Genomic DNA, 22,770 nt, shown 5'->3' with positions numbered 1-22,770 from the left:
TTATAAATTTATATAAATGACAAATAGCTCTTCGTTACGGCAAAGTTCAGTAGGGTTCCACTTTATAGTAACTGGTTCGTCTTGGCTGATGAAAATACTCTTGACACAATATTTATTAACACAAATATAAGATTTTAGGAAAAGCTGAACATACACCCTGGATACGGAAAATATGAATACACATTAATTTGCCACAGCAACTTTAAGACACATACATAGATACACACATACACAAATATTTTATCAGAATTAGCGCCGAGATAATCATCAACAATAAATTTAACGTGCAATATTACCAAATACAACAATATTACCAACAATACAACAAATAATATTACCGTGTTATTTCGTAAATTGATTTGACAGTAACAAAATATTTCTTACGACTTCGCAAGAAGTAATGACAAAATTGAAACAATAGCTATAGCATGTAATATTTGTGGGTGGGTGTGTACAAAAGAGAGAAGTTTATTGTAGTACAGGCCCAAAATTTGGTTTAAATGCTGCCCATATACTATTCGAGCCTAGTGACTTTTCTCGAAAATGTGGGCGACAGGATTAATTCTTTTTATTTCAGTAAAAAATTTGGCAATTAAAAACACAGTATCTTAAAGCAAAAAAACAAGCAACATTGATAACTATGGTTATTGTCGCTTAAACCGATCAAAGGAACCAAAATTGCTTTGAACACAAGAAGGTAACTTTCGATATTTGTTAAAGTGCGAGAGCACATATAAGACCAATTATAGTTTCTTAGATTTTGTCAAATATCGAGACGAGCAACATAGCGTCAAACCATATCACATTGCAAAAGGAGAATGAAGTGTAGCTATCACAAAAATCAACGTCAATCACGCACAAAATGCGTTTAAGAAACATGGTTAATTTTGTACTTGGTTGCAAAAAATCAATAATTATCACGTTCTCTAACGCGTTTGCGATGACGCGCCTAAGTTAAGTTTAAGTCTGCGAAAAGCCAACTAATCTATTTTTAAATAACAGCATAATGATGGCAATGTGAACTACGGTAAGATATAGCGTTACAGAGTTTAGAATAAATCGAAACAAATAAATGCCGTTAAGGGGAGGAAACCGGGAAACATGAAAAAAGAGGGGAAAAAACAGAATATTTTCAAAGAATGTATAAAGTACTCTTTTCGTGGCCTAAATTGAAGACAATTATGATAGTTAGAACTCCATCCAAAAGTGATTCAGAAAGTTTGGTTTCTACAAAATGCTACCGTAATAAGTACGCTTGAAGCGTCTGACACACATCTTACGTCATCGAAAGTAACAAAACAGATTTCGTCAACTAAGTATGTCATATACATTAAATTTATCTCGGGGTCTGATTTACGACGCACGATCTTTTATCTTTTATAAGATGTCAGTATGATAAATTAACCAACCACTGGGATACCAAATTTATCATTGTTAATAATTGATATATTTTTATAGCTCGTTAAATGGCAATCATAACGACGTCAGCGGGTCGATTTCTTATTAAATGCCATTGATAGGAACAACTACGTCTTTTGGTTGGAGGCAATGTCTGCGTTAGGCCGGTTGTTTGGGGTTTACCGACTAGCGACAAGCAGGTATATAATTAACTGCATACCGTTACCGACAAATCAGAAAAAAAATATAATGATTACCGAGAAAATTATAATTCGTGACAAGCGACATTTGCTTTAATCGAAAAGCTTGGAAGCATTTTTAAAGAGAACATAGCGGTCACTTAATCATATAAATTACTATACAATCTACGACAGTATTGAATAGTCTGCGCCCACAGGTGGTTTCCAAACCTTGAAGACAAAAAAAGCACTTTCGAAAAACACATTTTTGCCTGGCAAACGACAATATAATAGCGAAGCCAGCCCTTTTTAACTCCTACTATGCACATATTTTTTTGATCAATGACAGGAAAAACAACGAATCGAATCAATTTTGTAAAGAAATAATAATTTTGCTGAATATTTCCCATTAAAAGATCGGCCTGACTATGCAACTGAACAAAATTGAGAAATTTTAACCGACTGTCGACTTTTTACTGACATCGAATTCAAACATTTTAGCGTACATTAATCAAGTACCGCTACAAATGCTTTTAGCATGCATATATTAGCTTCACTATCGTGTTCGTATTTTTATATTCTTCATTTGCAACCAATCCTTTGAGATTTACCAAATAATATAATTCGCCCACGCCGGCTAGAGTCTACAATAGCATAGATAAAATTTTTGTTTGTAAAAGACATGCAACACGGCCAACGTTAAAAACATCAATCATGAGTATCGTTATAATGCTTTGCTAAATGAAACACAAAAATTTACTAAATATCAAAAACAGCTCATTTTCCCCGAATGTATATGGCGAAACGACAATCATATAAAAACTAGCTGAACGGTTTCTCAAACGAGCATGAAGACTAAGCTTTTTCACTATACAATTGACAAAAATTATCAACGTCATTAAGAGTTACTATGGTGTACACAAAGCCCTGTTCGGTCTGAGCAAAAACCACATGAGAAAACTAAAGTTACAAGGAAATTCAGAGAGAATGAAATTACAACTATGCATTGGTAAAAAGGCTATAAAAAGAAGAATTCGAAATGATGAACCAAAGCCCAAAGAAACAAACTATATACCTTCCTTTTTTCTCAAATTTCTGGAAGATTACGGCTAGGGAATACATGTTTGCTTAAAAGTGACAAATACAGGATGGAACAAAGAGGTATTCAATCATGATGCTGAAGGAAGCCCATGAAATATGTCACTTGGATTATAATAGAAAGACCTTTCCAATTATGTCCAAATATTCGACAATCGACACCTTTGATGATAAACATTCCCTTATAAACATCAGATCGCTGTTAAATACAAATGAGTCTGCAACAAGAGGAAGTTTAAAAAAAGACAAAAATCCACTTAATTAACCCCACGTCTAACTATAATTTTCTTTATTTCCCACAGTCGCTCTAAAAAGTCTTTCGCAATCTTCTAGAGGACATAGTTGAGTGCAATTATTTTTGCGCAGGAATGTGAAACGTGTATACCAAACATCATAATTAAAGACTTTATAAAGTGCATGCTTTATAACTTTTAATCGTTAAATAAATATGAGCAAAACGGTCGAAAGTTTCCCCTTATGCCTTACACAGCGCCCTTGCCACAAAATATAGTAGAATTATGAACATAGTTAAAATCATATAATACACATTTCAATGTTTGCAATAACATACACGGGTTTCAAAAAGAGGATCTTCGGAAATCGCTGTTATCATTAGATTACCTGTCACTACGCTAAGCCCACGAATGCGATTGCATAAGATTGTCAGCTGCATGTATGCATTTTATACGTTTGGTACAAGCGCAGAAGTTTTTCCACTCCTAGGAATTCGACAAAAATTTAAACAGCAAAACACGCCGAGTAATGCGCAAGTGAGATTAGCGTAGTGATCGGGTATTGAAATTTTACCAGAGGTTAATTTCTAAAGTCTTTTTTTGAGACACGCTGTCTACATAATACAAACGCCAAATTGAAATTGTTTGAGATTGGTCGACTCGTTCCCACTAACGAGATATGATTAACGTATGCGCTCGCATGCTGAGCCTGCATTTGTAGCTATAACATTTAAAGCGTTTTATTTATAACTAGTTGCATAACTTTTCTGTGAAGTTTTACGAACGGATCGATAATTCGTTCACCCAACTTATACCATGTTTAATTCCGTATAAATAGATGACAACAGGCAATATCATATATAAGTGAAAGTTTCTGCCGTGTTGTTTTGTAATATAAACAATTCTTAAGAACGTTTTGATAAGACCATGTCCCGACGATTTTGTGCCGATTTCAAATGACTTATGTATGATATTTGAACGCAGACGGACACTTCACACATAGCGATAGCAATATTTCGTTGTATTCAATGCACAAGGTTTGACATGTATTTTCCGTTTCTATTTTTTGTCATTTTGACTTCACGGTAATTCAAAACAAAAAGATTAGTAATGCATATAAGACTCGCAGGAAAAATACAATAATTTTTTATAATTTTACTTATCAAAGTACTGTGAGCAGAGTGTACTGAACTGGAATAAATACATAGACAGTGTTTCAAGTTTCTCGTATTACTCGATCAAACAAAATATTATTGATGTTTTTCACTTCAGCCATGTTGGAGGTGTGATACAAAAGAATGTTTTATCGATGCTGTTGTCGACTCCAGCAGGCGTGGGCGAATATTATTATTTGGTTAATCCCAAAGAATTGGTTGAAAATCAAGAATTGATGTTTGCGATGGCTTGAGAAGCTAGCATCGTTATTGTATCTTCAGCTATTTAGCTTCAACAGTTTTCAGAAGAGGGTCAAGATTATGTGCACAAACGAAACGAATTTTTATTTATCGAAAATTACATTTCTTGAGCTTCACCAGTCCAGATTTCAATGATATGAAGAGATATAAAGTATATAACATAGTGGTAGCAGCAATTTCGTCGTTTTTATTCCTTCAAAAAGATTCAGTAGACGGGCATACGCCAAAGCGTACCTATGTCTCAAACTTAGTCAACGGTGACGCACTAAGTAGCGATTTATGGTGTATGTCGTCAAGATGTTGCCCAAAAAATAGTTTAAATGAGGTGATAATTATTTTAATTAATTATAATTCAGCATATAAATTCAGCATATAAATTCAGCATATAAATTTATCATTAAATGCGAGCACACATTTGAGAATTCAACGAGCATAAAAAAATCCAAGCAAGTGAAAAGCAATTTCACTCTTCAAATCCTGACATGTTTCGTCATATTTGTAAATCCAGTAGTTCAAACTATTTGCGTGAAATGGCGCGGGAAAAACAAAATCACATATCGCTCGCAGTAAACGAAGAATCTCGTTAAGTTCAATGCCAGCAAAGCATAACGGTTCAAAGAACGACCGAGAATCAAGACGAAATGTTCTTACGTCAGACTCTAGTTTGTAACATTCAATACCTATTGCAACAAACGTTGGTCTCAGTCTTTTCTAACATGTTTCGCTGACGACTTTCCAAAAAATACAATATTTATTAGCCACAATACCGTAAATTCGTTTCATTGGCCATCGGTTAAAGATCGGACGTGGTCGGCGGTCTCCAGTCAGCATAATAATTCTTTCCGTTTAACTGAAAAATTGTGCAGACATGAAGAATTACACACAACTGTGAAAAACTTTGGGTGATTAATAGTATAGCGACTTTGAAACACAGCATAGCTATAACATCGCTCTCACCACAACATCCTTATCACTGCAACATCCTTCTCACAACAACATCGTTCTCACCACAACACCATCTCACCACAACAAAGTTCTCACCGCAAAATCCTCACCACAACATCCTTATCATTGCAACATCGCTCTCGCCACAACATTCTTCTCACCACAACATCCTTCTCACTACAACATCGTTCTCACCACAACATAGCTCTCACCACAACAACGTTCTCATCAAAACATCTTTCTCACCACAACTTCGTTCTCACCACAACAACGTTCTCATCAAAACATCTTTCTCACCACAACTTCGTTCTCACCACAATACCATCTCATCACAACATCTTTCCAATGCAAGATCTTTTCATATTATCACCACGACACCTTCTATAACCTCTTTAGATTCAACCAATTACAACATCATACCGAATTCCCTAATTTTCCTTTAATCCAAGAAAAGCATATTTTCTATTAAAACAATTTCTAACTAAAACATCTTAGTGGCCAGTTATTACTAAAATTTACATACTTAACAGCTAAGTCATTCTTTCCAGTAAACATCCTTCACTTTTCACTAAAACATTTTGCTCAACTACATCTGCACAAAATATCCTTGATACAACAAGCATTTTTTGCTACATAGAAATATGAAAACAAACCTTTTCATCGTATTCTATAATAAACTGCGGAATATCCAACTGTTCAGGATTGATTGCGTCGTATAGATACTCGACACCAGTCAAGAAACGGACTTTGTCTTTCACTTCCGGTGCAGTAAACGTGGTAAACCACCAGGACATAAACTTCGACCGAAATGTTGGATGCAGGATATAGAAATATTTTAAATTCCTAACGTATCTACATTGAAAAAATACACCATTACGGGACTATAGGAGGGAAGAACGCAGAGGGTAGTTGACATCAGGGGCAGGGAAGCAGGATGTTCACTGAAAAATAAGAATATCCACAGAACTATAAATTTCTTACTATCTGCGATGGAAAAAATAAATCGTTTGGGGACAAGACGATAGAAGAACGCTGTGGAAAAGACTGGGGAGAGAATGAAGCAGTGTTGCCAGGAAACCAAGAGCGGTAGTGACCGGTAATATCAACTAGAACTATAACTCCTTAACAAACGCTTTGTGCGGATTTCATGCAGTAGAAAGGCCCGGGGAGACTTCATTTTCATTAAAAGTTCGCGGGGTCGTAGCAGTCGCACGTGGCTATATTTCACCTTCACTCAATTTGATGTTTGGATATTATTCGTGCAATTATATTTGTACTTTCTCGATTCAAATGGGGGAATATTTTATGTTTCTGTTTGATACTTCCGTCGACATTAATGCGCAAAAAGGACTGGTGCGTCCTGCATGGCTGCCATCGTTCAAGTTGATACTACAAATACATTTTTGTATACTTACTTCGCATCTAACATTCTATACACATATTTGACAAAACTCGACGGAGGATGATTTTCAGCCAGACACATCGTATCGAAATAAACAATGCTATATTCCTGATTGACCAGTTTGTCCAAGAGACCACACAGGTAACCTACAAGCTAGAAAGGAAAACCACAAAAGCTCGTCTTTTGTTTGTCGATGTTCACATAAAATACTCTTTCAAACAAATGCCGCGCAAACAGAAGCATTCGACGGCTAATCATTTCATGCTAGTTACAACGTTCAAACGAGACACAGTTTGAACTATAAAATATACAATCGATTCATTCGATTACACGATTCACATACTTTATCACTGTCGATGGATGAGTCTGAGTATCGCCTCCCGATAACGATAACAACTGGTCGACCGATGGCGTCGTGTCCTAAACAAATAACACGCATTCCTGTAAACACGCGCTTCCCAAACATCTTTACCATAAGCACACATATACAGAGCTTGAAAACTATCAAATTGATAGTGTTTTTACTTCTATTTGTAAAGAAAGGCCTTCTCTCAAAAATCAATGCTGCGTGAAGAAACATTTTATTGCAAATGTGCAATTTGTACTTTAGCATATGCCTCAATATTTCGTCGGAAATATCGCTAAGTAGCCAGTAAGCCTAGCTCAACAACGGCAGTGATAGCCGGAATGCTGTCTCTTTTTTTTAAAACAGCCACAGATCCTTTGAACTAATGTCTCTTTTAAACTGACTTTGGGCATGTATTTGATACAAGCAAAAAACAAAACGAGGTGTGCTTGAGCATGTATTTGATACAAGCAAAACACAAAATAAGGTGTGCTTGAGCATGTATTTGATACAAGCAAAAACAAAATGAGGTGTGCTTGAGCATGTGTTTGATACAAGCAAAAAACAAAATGAGGTGTGCTTGAGCATGTGTTTGATACAAGCAAAAACAAAATGAGGTGTGCTTGAGCATGTGTTTGATACCAGCAAAAAACAAAATGAGGTGTGCTTTAGCATGTGTTTGATACAAGCAAAAAACAAAATGAGGTGTGCTTGAGCATGTATTTGATACAAGCAAAACAAAATGAGGTGTGCTTGAGCATGTGTTTGATACAAGCAAAAACAAAATGAGGTGTGCTTGAGCATGTGTTTGATACAAGCAAAAAACAAAATGAGGTGTGCTTGAGCATGTGTTTGATACCAGCAAAAAACAAAATGAGGTGTGCTTGAGCATGTGTTTGATACAAGCAAAAAACAAAATGAGGTGTGCTTGAGCACGTGTTTGATACAAGCAAAAAACAAAATGAGGTGTGCTTGAGCATGTGTTTGATACCAGCAAAAAACAAAATGAGGTGTGCTTGAGCATGTGTTTGATACAAGAAAAAACAAAATGAGGTGTGCTTGAGCATGTATTTGATACAAGCAAAAACAAAATGAGGTGAGTTTGTAACATAAAAAAATGGGTCCACAATGGTTACATGACGAACACCGATAAATTTAGCTTCTTGTTTAAACCTTTCTCGTATATTGAATCCCTGTTTTTAACGGGTGCAGCAACTTTTCAAATGAACGAGTAGACCTTTCACTCTGATTTGATGTATGCAATTAAGCGAAGAAAACCGAATAAAAAAAACTAATACGATAGTATAAGGAGTACCATAGTCATTCCACTTCATGTGAAACTGGCTGCTGTATATTAAATTACTAGTTGCCGTTTACTATTTCATCATTCCTATTGGTCAAAAAAAGCGATTGACTGGCTGCCAAAATGGTAATCCCATACGCAATACGATATAAAAAATAAATGGAGTGGCACTAGTGCAGTGGCGGACACATATGGGGTAGCTTTTGCTCAGGGCATGAGATATCTAGGGAGATCCCAGGACATGCCTATAGGATTACTTCTAAATTTGATCTCTCGAAATTTGATTTAAGGATTCCTGCGTACACATAATCATACACCGACAAAAACGTTCATAACGCCTTCTGGTACGTTTACCGTACAGACGTCTACCAAATAATCACAGTGATGTTATGCAGGTGTGACTTGAGAATTTGGGGCAAGACTATTAATCTTTCAAAATTACTGGGGAGGGGGGAGGGCTCCCCTAGTGTCTATTCACTATACTGTGTTAGTATCAAGCGGTTTCATTACAAGATCAACTAACCATTGTGGATGATCAAAAAAGATGGAACAAGTTCATCTTAAAGCGCACTAAGACTCTCACCTACATCTTAGTTCTAGACCGTTTGGTTCACTATATAAATATGGCTCGAAATAACATGGAGATGTTTGTTAAGTGTTATTAGCAAGGAAAATTTACAAAGCAAAACAATACTAAGCAAGTAAGCAAGCACATACCACAGTGATATATCATTTTTAGTTTCTTGAGATCGGAAAAATCGTCGGTTCTACTTCTTTTTAACCATCGCGCGTAACTGCAAAAGATAAGATGAATTATAACGAGAGAATTTCATCTGAAGCCGATCGATCATTTACTCCTGACTTTACTATATTTTTGTATTTCAAAATCACAGTTTTGGCGTTTTTATTCCTTTTACAAACTTCTGATTAGGGCAAAATTTTCATGAAATAAAGAGGAAAACCGGCAGAGAGTTTTAACCCTAAAATTCTGTTTTCTTTGCTAGGTAACGACTGCAAAATTGAGATGGCAAGTTGTATTGAAATTTGAAAGTTGAAGTTGACTAGGACAATTTTTGTTGTGCGAGGCATTTTTTTGAAGATGAATACGAAAATTACAAAAAGTATGAACAAAGGTATTCATAAATGCAATGCATTCACCGATATTGAAGTTGCTCACAAAGGAACTGGTTGAAAACTTTGCTTTGCTTAATGCAACACAGAGACGCACTTTCGCATATTTTTATGATGTACATCTCGTAGAGTTTGATGATACCGCTTTCAACTTACCGATGCTTATCAAAATCTCTTTCCGATTATTTGTCTATGTTGATTTGTTTTGTATCTTTACTGATATAATAAAGACGTATCTTGAATTCATTATGATCTTTGCAATGTAAATAACAACCCGAAAGAAAGTGTTGTCTAATGTTTAAGTTTGTCAAGAAACAAAAATGTTTTGAAGAAATCTTTGTAGCAATCTTCCATGAACATCGCGTTGCAGATGAAAATTTGGTAACAGTATTAGGATAATGTACTATTTCCACAATTGTAAGAAGAAGCAGCAGCAACATATAATCCTCGGTTCGTCTCAAAACAATGCAAATCGACCTTGTACCATCTCAATTTTCTGGCATTACAAAGACAAGAAGACAAAACTTTTTAAGATTAAAGATCTTTTCCGATCGTCCTGTTCCTTTCATAAAAATTTTTCTTGAATCGAAAGTTTGTAGAAAAAATAAAAACGCAAAAATTAAGATATTGTAATAGAAGTATAGTAACGTGGGACCGATACCCCAACGAAGGTCGTAAGCAAATGAGCCAACTTCCGGCTTCAATTTTCGTACTATATTTTATACATGATGCGTTATCCAGTGTAGTATACATATCAGTGCCATATCCTCCTTCATGGGTTTACCACAACATACACCCATAACCTCCTTCACAGGTTTATCACAACATACACCCATAACCTCCTTCATGGGTTTACCACCCATAACCTCCTGTTTCCCCTTACACCATAACCTCCTTCATGGGTTTACCACAACATACACCCATAACCTCCCTCACAGGTTTCCCACAACATACACCCATAACCTGCTTAAGGGGTTTCCCACAACATACACCCATAACCTCCTTCACGAGTTTCCCACAACATACACCCATAACCTCCTTCATGAGTTTCCCACAACATACACCTAACCTCCTTCAGGTTTCCCACAACATACACCCATAACCTCCTTCACGGGTTTCCCACAACATACACCCAAAGCCTCCTTCACGGGTTTCCCAACATACACCCAACCTCCTTCACAGTTTCCCACAACATACCCAAAACCTCCTTCACGGTTTCACCCTTCCTTCCTTCCCACAACATACCCCATAACCTCCTTCACGGTTTCCCACAACATACACCCATAACCTCCTTCACGACATACACCCAAAACCTCCTTCACGAGTTTCCCACAACATACACCCATAATCTCCTTCACGGGTTTCCCACAACATACACCCATAACCTCCTTAACAGGTTTCCCACAACATACACCCATAACCTCCTTCACGAGTTTCCCACAACATACACTCATAACCTCCTTAACAGGTTTCCCACAACATACACCAAAACCTCCTTCATGAGTTTCCCACAACATACACCCATAACCTCCTTAACAGGTTTCCCACAACATACACCCATAACCTCCTTAACAGGTTTCCCACAATATACACCTATAACATCCTTCATGAGTTTCCCACAACCCATAACCTCCTTCGGGTTTCCACAACATACACCCATAACCTCCTTCACTTTACACCACCATAACCTCCACGGGTTTCCCACCCTCCTTCCATTCCTCCTTCATAATCTCCTTCACGGGTTTCCCAACATAACCTCCTTAACAGGTTTCCCAAAACATACACCCATAACCTCCTTCACGAGTTTCCCACAACATACACTCATAACCTCCTTAACAGTTTTCCCACAACATACACCCAAAACCTCCTTCATGAGTTTCCCACAACATACACCCATAACCTCCTTAACGGGTTTCCCACAACATACACCCATAGCCTCCTTCACAGGTTTCCCACAACATACACGGTTGACCTCCTTTAAAGTCCATCATTAAATTATATCATTTACCAAAGAGAAGAGATTACGGAGGTTTTCTTACATTTTTTGTTGCTCGTACATTCTCATTTCCTCCTGCGATTTATAGTTCAACCTCTCGTGTGAAATAACATCGTGATCACCGTTCATGTGCGCGAAGGAATGTCGACCAATATTCTCGTATTCGGTAATGTTGTCTTCTGTGTGACGTATTGAATTCACGTTGTCTGAATTTGCTAAAAAGGGTTAACATTTAAAAAACGAAAGAAAAATTGTTACCACATGTAAATAACAATGGATCGATGAAATGAAACACGTAAGATCCGGTTGATGTGATGTTAAAATTTGAGCTTTTACATACTGCAGCAGGGAATTTTCATCAGGAATGATCTGATGTTGAATCTTGAGTCTTTATATACTCCAGACTAGTGTCTTCATCAGAAGTGATCTGATGATAAAACTTGCGTTCTCATATACTCCAGCCTAGTGTTTTCATGTCTTCATCAGGAATAATCTTATGTTGAAACTTAAGTCCTTATATACTCCAGTCTAGTGTTGTCATCAGGAGTGATCTGATGTTAAAACATGAGTCCTTATATACTCCAGTCTAGTGTTTTCATCAGGAGTGATCTGAGGTTGAAACTCGAGTACTTTTATACTACATTCCAGTGTCCTCACTTGAGGTGATCTGACGTTAAAACTTAAGTACATATATGCTCCAGTCTAGTGTTTTCATCACGAATGATTTAATGACGAAATATGAGGTACATGCTGCAGTCTAGTCCCTTCATTAAATGCAGTCTGATGTTGAAACCTGACTTCTTACACAAACCACTTTCTTGTCAAAAATGGTCAGATGTTGCAATCTAAATTCTCCTGAACCGCAAATCCGAAATACGAAACGTATTATTGAAAATTCCGCTTTGAGAAAAATTCATGTAAAACGTACATTGGAGCACCCTGGCAAAAAAAATTCTGGACACAAGTCTGCCTCACCTTTAGATTTAAACGGTTGATCAGAAATTCTAATACTCCTTTCTTCGATGACCGGTTCGCCCATTTCATTTCCTAGATGTAAAAACAATTTCTTATAACAAAACAACAATATGTTCACGTTAAACTCTACTGTAAAAAACATTTTCGATTCGATCGAGAGAAAAAAACAGGACAATTTGACAACTCGAATGAGATTCTACTCACATAATATAACAGATAAGCGTTGAATGTATGTTATATCTACGGGATGTCTCGAAAAATTGCTCATCTTTGAAATCAGCCGACGTTTAAAATTTGCATGATTCAGTAAAAATTGATCCCCAATAAGTGTTAAACACAATTGAAAACAATACATAAAAATTGCAGCTATTGCACATTGTAGATTTCAAGCATGAAATCCTTTTCACTTGCGTTTACATCTCTTTGGAAATTAATTATTCCTGAATTATTCTTAATGTAGGCTGATTTCAAAGATGAGCAGTTATTTTTTAGATATGCTATACGCTAACGTTATGTGGAAACAGGTTGAAATTTTCATACAAAAGATCCATTTTTTCATTTCATTAATGATAGAGCCCCAGTTAGCTTGTAAATAGAGTCCGATCATGAATTTGCAATAAATTTGAAATATTACTGTTAAAATAAAAAAATATTCTGGTTTATTTGTTAAATATTGAGTTAAACTGCCAATGGAACAAAAATTTGGCTATCTGAGTAATACTCTTATTCAAGAGATATTTTAAAATGACAATGGACATTCTAACAAGTTTATGCATATCACTTTTAATTCTTGAGATATTGAGGTTCTTGCTTTGTCCGATATATCTAACTTGTGACGTCACATTGCATAATGACAACTAAAAATATTAGGTATATTTATCTACGTATACTTTACTTCACCAGGGCAGAGTTCCCTTCATTGTGACGTGTTAATGCTAAAAAATGTTGCCTACTAGCATCAACCTGAAGTTGTCAGGAAACTGAAGAGTATTTGAAACATTGTGGGAACTCATTATGCAACATGACGTCACAAGTTGCATAAATTGGAAATAGCAAAAACGTCAAAATCTCGAGAATAAGAGGTATGCTTTAACTGTTTTAGAAAGTATACTGTCATTTCAAAAGTTCTAGTCATTTTAAACATAATTTAACTTGCAACATTTGCATTTCATAGGCACTTTAAACATGAACTTTTTATTCGGAGTATGTTTCATATTATACTACATAAAATTGTCGGCTAGTAATGGATTTCAACCAACCTAAATTAGAAGGAAGTTGGTCCATGCAGAATTGTTCCTCAGCTTTGCTCCTTGGAAAATACAGTGGCATGATCTTTTTGTAAATGACCTAATAAAACAGAAATAAACAAAGTGTCGTTAAGCTTACCAGTCTAGAGACCAATGATGAACTATATTACTATCTTTCATACGACAAATTTCTATCGCGAGCCAGATAAACACATTTTTGATAAATACATTTGATAGACAAAAAACTGTTGTTTACTGTATAAGGAGATATCAAGAAAGGTTTTTCGAAAGATTATCCCGTTCAATAAAGAAAGAGAAACTCTGAGAAAATTGTGAGTCTACATGAGATGTCGACATTGTCGACAATGGCGAAAGAAGAGGGCAATATGGATTTTATCACAAAAATGACTTTTCGCACTTCTTCTCTTTTGTATTAACAATAAGGTTTCTTTAGAAAAAGAAAAAATAGAATTACATTGTACACTTTCCATTAAAAATAAAATAAATTTAGAGTAACAAATTCTACGAGGTGAGCACTAAACTATAACATGCTTGAACGTAGTGTTTAGTACTTGAAATTTGACGCATTATTGTCGCTTGATTATATTAAGTTACAAATGAAAGATGGAAATTCCAAAAAGCTGAATTCTTTGATTGAGTATAAATGATGCCTTGAATTTCGTCCGTTAACTTCTAAAGCGACTATACCGGTCACAAGCCCAGGACTTAAATATGTCAAGGAAATTGAGTGGAAGGAATGCAGCAAATGGTTTGGTATGATGGCATGTTATAGTTTAATACAGTACATGCCTAGTGCAGTCTGTTACTCTAATTCAGTCGCACAAGCATCTAGCGATCGCTATTTGTCTATATTCAGTGAAACATAATGGTTTAGTACTAGCCAAAAATACAGCTAAAATTAGCTTAAAATGCCTATATCACCCTCAGAGAAATTGTCTAGTTTGACAAAGTCGACTATTTTACGATCATTTGCAATTTATTTTATATGACGAAAATTTGATCTTCCTTGACTTTTGGGGGGGTCTTTTGTTGGCTTATTTCGTGTTTGATCGTGAGGTGAAGTGACTGGGTCTAGTTCAACGGACGTGACGTACATTGGAGACCAAGATTCTTTTTAACGTTATAGAAATACAGTGTGAATCAATAACAAAGTGCAAAATATAACTCAAGTTTATTAAAAAATAAATTACTTGACTTCGTTATAAACTACAGCGTTCAAAAGCAGCGTGCTTTCCAATGTACGTCACGTCCGGTGAACTAGACCCAGTCACAGCACCTCACGGTCAAACACGAAAAAAGCCAACTTTGAGACCCAAAAAACTCAAGGAAGATCAAATTTTCGTCTTGGTGATATTATTCCTGAGGGTGATATAGGCACTTTAAATCAACTAACCTCATTTATCTTTAGTCGATAGGAACCATCAATCATAGAATAGACATATCTATGAGTATCTTTCAGAGGTGATGGATTCTTCCTCATCGGTTTCAAACAAACAAATAAACTTAAAGTATTAAGGTCAATTTATGCCTAATGCCATGTGTATCATGTGTTCATAGATCTCAGCTATGATATTAACATGAAGTAAACAAATAATATACGTTTTAAAAACACGATACCCCATTTAAGCTCGACATGCTAGATCTTAAAATGGCACTGAGTATTTCTTGCAATGAAACGCAAGAATGGATCACGTGACCATCTTGCTCTATTTTTCTCAGTTTCATTACATTCGTTAAACACATGCTAAATTGACCTCATCGTTTCTCTTTCTTATAAAACTTGATCGGATGAATATTCGAAAGAAACCTTAGCAAAACCTGTGATAATCCTAATATTTGTCACACAATCTACACGGTGCCCCCCCGAATCCACATAAATTAATTACGTATGTTTTGCTGAAATAATGATGCACAATAATGTATCCAGCATTTAAAACAGTTTAATGAACTTGACAGCAATACACCTCTGGGATTACGTAGGATTTGTGAAGTATTTAAAGCAAAACAAGTTAAAAGCATTGTATACACTGATGTTCGTCTCAAATTAATAACGCATAAGCTTCGTGAAATCTAAGCGATATCAACTGAGTTATAACAGCCACAAAAACGTAATCGTATTTTCCATAAATGGCAACGAACATGAACAAATAAACGGAACAAATAGCCATTGCAGACGAAATTATCTAATGCAGATTTCCTTTAAACGCACAAATTATTAATTGTACAGCTTCCGTTTTCTTGGGACCTCCTATACATTAGTTTTGCCTTGATGTTTCGCTATATTGGATATAAGACGCGGGCCACACGTGCGCTAAGCATGCATCAATAATACATCTATGGTACGTATACACCATATCTTGTTATGGTGAAAATGATGTTCCCACGAAACTATAGCTACTATATGGTCAGTGTACACGATTTGAAATCAAGAAACAAAGACACAAAATAATTCAAATATGTAAAAAACAGAGACGAGTTCGAAAACAAAAAAGAATACCTCATTGGAACCGGAAACAACGAAAACCACTCGATCTACACCATCGCCATAATGTTCCAAGAATCTTCTGATGGTACCTTTAAAGAACGATGCACACAAAGATTAAATACATAAGAATAAATACGGGAATAAACATGATGAAGCTCTATCTCAAAAATTCAAAATGAATATGTGAAGCTCAAGTTTATAGTTAATCATTGCTAATTTATTATCAGGGATGCATTAATTACCAGGACGTCGCGTCCTACAATAAAAATCTGTTTATTACGAAGAGAAAATTACTTACGAATTGCAAGATGACATCCAGGTTCCGGAGGAAATCCTCGTTTTGGTGAATACACAACAGGAAAAGCAACAGAAGCCAGCTTTCTTTCCCTGTAATTGACGACAGGATTAAAGTAGATAATAGACAAATTTAGCAAACACGACGTATCGTCACCATTCTCTAGGACGTCAACAAAATGGCGTAAAAATGACCTGGCCATATATTTCACGCCATCGTAGACGATAAGTCGTGTTTGCTAAATTTCGCTATCGTCAAATTGGTCCAAGCACAGGATTGCACTATGTAATCACTTGGGATGTTTCGAGACTTTTGCAAGATGAAACACTACTTGCAGTAAATAGACGATTGCTCTTGTTTAAATTTTCGCTCGCCAGTCGTGTAACGACGTAAACATGTGCAAACACCATTTGGTAAATACTTTGAGTATGAAAAAGCACTTCAATTATATGTTTGTAAACGTAGATAGTCCAGGTAAGAAGGAATGTTGGTGTTGATGTTGACAGAATTTTCGACAACTTTAGTAGTAATCATTCTCAGCGTAAAGTGAGGACAAAAAGTACAAATTACGCCTTACTTGACTCTGAAGATGACTACCGCTAAGTTTGTCGAAACGTCGATCAATATCAACATTAACAGTTCTTCTCACGACTTTACAAACCTGGACGATCTACATCTACAAATATGTAGCGATACTCTAGGATTCAAACCATTTAATTTATTTCTCCAATCATCGTACAAAATACACTAACATATCAACAAAATTCATAAAGTCTACAGAAAAGGTAAATTGTTGTTAACAGAAACACAATAACACGAGTCGACGCAGGCTTCATATTTCGCATAAATTGAACCCCGGCGTAGTATCCCACTTACCTTACAATCAACATACTGTTTCTGTAGCAGAAGTACAACGCACTATCAGCCGCTGTTTGGTATTTTGTATTGTATCGTGGGCCCACGGTGTGAATGACGTGCCTTAAGAAATCGATTTATCATTGGTTAATTTTTCCTTGTTAGGCAAAAATGTGGAAATTATACATAAGAACATTTCAAAGATTATCAAGACCATTGCCCGTCCGCAAATTTGGTCGGGCTAAAACGGTATTTGTTCGCTTTGAAAACAATACAAATCTAAAGGAACGAGAAATGCCTAATGATCTTAATTTCCATAGGACGGTCAGGCTTCCAAGTTAATTATGTAATGATCTGGCTGATTGAAATTTTGTAAAATGGAATTTCAAGAGAAAAAGGAAACACTGTTTACTAAATAAATCGACCACCTTAGGATATATATATATCCCTCAAGCTACAAACATGACAAAACAGGACAAATAAACACTCTCATGTGATAATTTGTGTAATAATCTATCGAATGTGATATCTGCATTACTTTGCACCTATTATCTGTCAGTAACAAATTAGTTGCAAAAAAACAAAAACTGGAGTTGATATAATGATCATGTGAGAGTCAAACACAAAATTTATTTCAGAAGAATTATTTCAAGAGAAAAAAAAAGGTGGCCTTTGCGGCAATCATAATTTTACGACAAATAATTCTCAGGATTGTTTATTTAAAATATTTTAATCTTAAGATCTTAATTTTCTTCCAGACTTAGTACAAAGCAAATGACTCGTCGCCATCGACCAATCACATCTCAAGACTTGAAACATAAATGTACTTCAAAAATAACGAACATAAAAACATAACAAACTTCGGTAAAGAAAGAACCGAGAAAGCTTTAAATCAAATTTTGAGATCACGTTGAAAAGACTTTAGGATATGACTACAAAATCATTACAAAAGCATTATCCATCCTTGAATATTTACCGTTGTAAATTTAAATTCTATTCAAACAACAAACCTTGCTGGAAGTTTATATCCTTGAGTAAGTTTTGCTTCGCCTGTACGACATACTAAAATATCATAAAAATAATTGATATGAATAACAGATACAAGAACGCCAAAAGCTTTTGCCAAATTATGTCAAAAACATGCAACAGATGAAGGCACTGCTAACTAAAGGAAAATCCAGTATGGTTTACCAACATCAAAGATTGGGCTGAGGGGGGAGTTGGAGCGAGGAGAATGCAATTTCGCCAGAATGGTTGGCGGAAGAGAGAGAGTTAATTTCTCCACAAAATATTAATTCAGAATCTCATTTTAAGAAAATAGTATAAAACATATCGACACATAAAAAGTTGCAGAACAGATCTACGAAATCACCCTCGCTAAAAATCACCGTAGATCTTTCTCTCTGATAAACAAATGTCTCTATTCATTGTTCACATGTTGAACGATAGTTTAAGTTAAGCAAGCGTAACATTGCTTAGATAAGCAGATACTAGAACTAGTTTCATGTTTGTCATAACATACTGTGCACAGACATAAGGCAAAATGTTGGATTAACATTGTCAACGACACGACCAGATGTATGCGAATATAAGAGTTTGCGTTCAGCCGTCAGCGATCAACAAACATCAAGGTAAAACAGCAGACCAAAAACACAGTTCGTGACTACATTGAACTAATTGGTAAATGACGGCACATTAACTTTTGCGTTATATAAAAACATATCAAATTTCCTGATACATAGAAACACATTAACCTTCCTGGAACATAAAAACACATTAACCTTCCTGGAACATAAAAATACATTAACCTTCCTGGAACATAAAAACACATTAACCTTCCTGGAACATAAAACACATTAACTTTCCTGGAACATAAAAACACATTAACTTTCCTGGAACAAAAATACATTAACCTTTCTGGAACATAAAAATACATTAACCTTCCTGGAACATAAAAACACATTAACTTTCCTGGAACATAAAAACACATTAACCTTCCTGGAACATAAAAACACATTAACTTTCCTGGAACATAAAAACACATTAACTTTCCTAGAACATAAAAACACATTTACTTTCCTAAAACATAGAAACAAATTCACTTTACCAGAACATGAAAACACATTAACTTTCCTGGAACAGAGAAACACACTTTAGGCAAACTAAGAGATACTAATAAACCAATTACATTCAATAAACCAATACAATTCAATTAGTGAAACCGAAGCAGGCATGATACCATTGACAATATAATTTTCCAAATTTATTAAAACATGATTATTGCCTTCAAAAACAATTTTTAATATACCAGTTTATCTTGTGCAATAAAGTAAATTCAAGTTCCATCATTGAAGATACCTCTTATTTCCTTCTTGCAGTATGTCAATAGTTCAGGACCGGCTGCTCGATGGATATGATTACTGACTGGATTCTTATCATCGAGGGTTTCATTACTAGGGTTGACAATTGCATCAACTCTAAGAGCTGTGATGTCACCATTCCTGAAACACATGTGGCAAAACAGCTAGTTTTGTTTTCTTGCATACTTAAAAACATTATATTGCACTCAGTCAACTTTTGCTTTTTGTAAATACAAACATCCAAAAAATAAATACTTATTTATGCTAGTCAAGTACGGACAAATTTCACAAAGGATAAATATACTTAGTAATTGGCAACAAATAAGTGCTGCTGTCATGTTTTTGCAGTAAATCATGGCGTATTTCATGTGAAATTAAAACAGTTACAGCTACATTGTTTCCACTAAGGAAAGCTACAGTAAAATATACCAGAATTCACACGTTTCAAAGGATGCCTAGGCTTCTTTCATAAGCAAAGCAAGGATACTTTAATGGTTCTAAGGAATTTGATGATTTCTTTGAAAGTTTGATACTTGTCAATCATAAAATTTTAAAGTTGACATAGTCACTGATATCTGCTCTCGCAAAAAGTAGTTCAAAGCCTTTATTTCAAGACAATGTTTTTCATAGCTAATAATAATGAAATCATAGATTATACTTTCAGGTAATTTTTCACTTACAAGGTAAGGACAACTTAAAAAAAAAGCAAAACTGTTGTCAAGAGATGTTGCCATAAAATTCCCAACTGATAAAATCATACAATTAGCAACGTTGAAAGTAATTGCAGTTTTCCTATGTTGAAAACATTCACAAGACAAAGTTGAGAATTATGGAAATTCGAAAAATTGGGCAAAGTCAAAGGAAAAACCGAACTATCATAGAAGCATTAGATTAAATTTAAATGGTTTAAATTTAGCACAAAGCTCATTTACTTTCAAAAACTCAGCATGAGAAGCTATTAAACTCTTACATTAGCTATTTGTATACACATTACAAACTAATCAATTGATAAAAAAAGGAAAAAGAACACCTTGTGGTTCAAATATTTATATGTATTAACAATTTTGTATTTCCTGAGAACTGCAAGTGAACAAAATTGAATTTGTGTTGAAAAATTTAAAGCACAAGAGCTTGCAAGCTGGAAATGACATTACAATATCAGATTATTAGAGTCACAGGGCAAATGTGACAGACATGTGGTTTAACAACATTTAGAGCATCACAAAATGCTTCTGTCCGTCATTTAAACATCCTTTGGGAAGAGTTGTTTGAAGGTTGAATGATTGTTTTAACCAATTATTAATTGCTTGGTTGGTTGATTGTTCTAACCAATTATTAAAATTCAAACTTTAATAGATGTCTGTTATCACCAATCCTTCATTGGTTGAAATTAGAAAAAACATGTTAATGTGAATATTGGAGTTTTAACAATGGCAAAAAATACATGCTTAAACTTCTGCAATATTAACAATTTACATATACTAGTTACACCATAAAGGGCATTTCATGGTTTTCTATTGCCTCAACTAGTTTTAAAACAAGCTAATTGAACAAAAAATGAGAAAACATGAAATGGCTACTGGTAATGAAATCAAAAATTGGTTCTTTCACTTGATTTGAATGAAACATCCAACAGGAAGGAGAAAACAATAGTCGGGATGAACAGAATTTGGCCAAACACTTTCAACAAAACATGTGAAAATTAATTTTAAGATCCCTTGACGTAATTTAAGGAATTCCAAACAATTTTAAACACGAAAAGGACGCAGTTGACCTGTAGCTGCCCAGATAAAAACTGATTACTGATGCAATATGGATCCTCATTCAAGTTCATTATACACTGTTTTGCTAAACATATATCATCGTTTAGAGATTTTCGAAAGAAATATTTTTAAACGTAAACATATAATTGTAGACGCGAGTATAAAATTACGTATCTCTCAAAAACGACAGTAGAACGGCAAAATAAATGAATTCTAAACAATGTCAATTGGCGGTCTGTCAACGACAACTATCAAATCGCAAGCAAAATCTTAACCCCTTTTTCTTTTCTTTCGATGAAATTAAATAGATGATTATATAAAAACCCATACTCCACACTTACCATAGTGTGACTTTTTCATTCAAGTCTTGTCTAACGGGAAATATTGAAGCAACAACATTCGATGGTGACGGGTAGTTTGGTGGAATGAAAGCATTCCATCCGGGCAAATTTAGTCCATCAACTACCTGAGAAATTGCACCTAGAGGATCCATATGTGTTGATAAACGACTTGTCGAATATTCTTGAATGTCATACGTTATAAAAAGATACGATTTTTTATGCGCCACATCTGTATTATGTGAAAGCGATAAACAGCCATCTTGGTATATGTTTGGGCAATACAGCAGGTCACATGACGGGAGGTTATTGACTGTTTTTGACACGTACGTACACCGCTTATAGAGTAAATTCTTGCAAAATTGTTTATCGTTATAAAGCATTTTCATGGTATAATTTAAGAAGAAAATAATTCTAAACTTGAAAAGGAATGTTTAGAACTTAAGTAATGCTTTGTGAAACTTGCATTGAATCAAGATCTTCCAACTTTCACGAACTGCGAACTGCGTAGCCTTTTAATTTTTTTGGGGGAAAGCTAAAATTAACTTTAAAGTGGAATAGTATAAATCTAAAACCCTCCCCTAGCACTGTGGTACTTGGGTAAGGCCGCGAGACTCTTGAAAAGCCCTCCTAAAATCGTTTTATAAAAGTGGGTCGTACGTCTTCGACGTTTTGACCTTTGTCCTTTGTCAATTAACTTGAAAGTCCACGTGAAATAACAAAGGAAAAATTTGATACGACAATTGATACGCTTGATCTATGTGTGGAAAGTTTAAGTGAGCTCTTCAAAACAGAAGATACGGCTGCGCCCCAGAAGAAAATAAACTAATTTCGAGGTTTGGGAATTTGAAATTCTATATGGGCTTTTTCTGAGAAAGTTTTTTTTGGGTCAAATAGATGTCAGAGGCGTAACTAGAGCGTTAATTGGGAGGGGGGTGTATATTCATATATTCAGTTGTGCCCTGATTTCTTTTGAATTTCAAAT

General features: G+C 35.2%; 1 protein-coding gene and 2 long non-coding RNA genes across 4 annotated transcripts in view; 1 reads left to right on the top strand and 2 right to left on the bottom strand.

Annotated features, from left to right (window-relative positions):
- The window catches only part of LOC124441925 (protein GDAP2 homolog), a 30,553-nt gene extending 8,470 nt beyond the window's left edge, over positions 1-22,083 (bottom strand). Inside the window, exons 1-14 of one of the 2 annotated variants that reach the window (XM_046992398.1) lie at positions 21,789-22,083; positions 19,683-19,825; positions 18,335-18,386; positions 17,346-17,447; positions 16,473-16,561; positions 16,187-16,263; positions 13,681-13,768; positions 12,422-12,493; positions 11,490-11,661; positions 9,037-9,113; positions 7,014-7,090; positions 6,684-6,823; positions 5,922-6,120; positions 5,091-5,173 (exon numbers count right to left, since the gene is read on the bottom strand). In XM_046992398.1, coding sequence (XP_046848354.1) covers positions 5,117-5,173; positions 5,922-6,120; positions 6,684-6,823; positions 7,014-7,090; positions 9,037-9,113; positions 11,490-11,661; positions 12,422-12,493; positions 13,681-13,768; positions 16,187-16,263; positions 16,473-16,561; positions 17,346-17,447; positions 18,335-18,386; positions 19,683-19,825; positions 21,789-21,940 — 1,497 coding nt within the window. In that variant the 5' untranslated portion in view covers positions 21,941-22,083 and the 3' untranslated portion in view covers positions 5,091-5,116. Of the gene's footprint in view, positions 1-4,638; positions 5,174-5,921; positions 6,121-6,683; positions 6,824-7,013; positions 7,091-9,036; positions 9,114-11,489; positions 11,662-12,421; positions 12,494-13,680; positions 13,769-16,186; positions 16,264-16,472; positions 16,562-17,345; positions 17,448-18,334; positions 18,387-19,682; positions 19,826-21,788 lie in introns of those variants that run through there. The other variant, XM_046992397.1, reaches the window with a different exon arrangement.
- On the top strand, positions 1,097-4,700 carry LOC124441935. The gene is made up of 2 exons (XR_006947039.1): positions 1,097-1,598; positions 4,181-4,700. It is a non-coding gene; the product is annotated as an uncharacterized LOC124441935 (long non-coding RNA).
- LOC124441936 lies at positions 10,775-11,477 on the bottom strand. The gene is made up of 2 exons (XR_006947040.1): positions 11,243-11,477; positions 10,775-10,978 (listed from the first exon to the last, which is right to left on the bottom strand). It is a non-coding gene; the product is annotated as an uncharacterized LOC124441936 (long non-coding RNA).
- Positions 22,084-22,770: the final 687 nt, after the last annotated feature.

Source organism: Xenia sp. Carnegie-2017, unplaced genomic scaffold, assembly GCF_021976095.1.
Source record: "Xenia sp. Carnegie-2017 unplaced genomic scaffold, XeniaSp_v1 HiC_scaffold_20, whole genome shotgun sequence".
Taxonomy (NCBI): domain Eukaryota; kingdom Metazoa; phylum Cnidaria; class Anthozoa; order Malacalcyonacea; family Xeniidae; genus Xenia; species Xenia sp. Carnegie-2017.
This window is presented reverse-complemented; position numbering and strand designations above follow the sequence as displayed.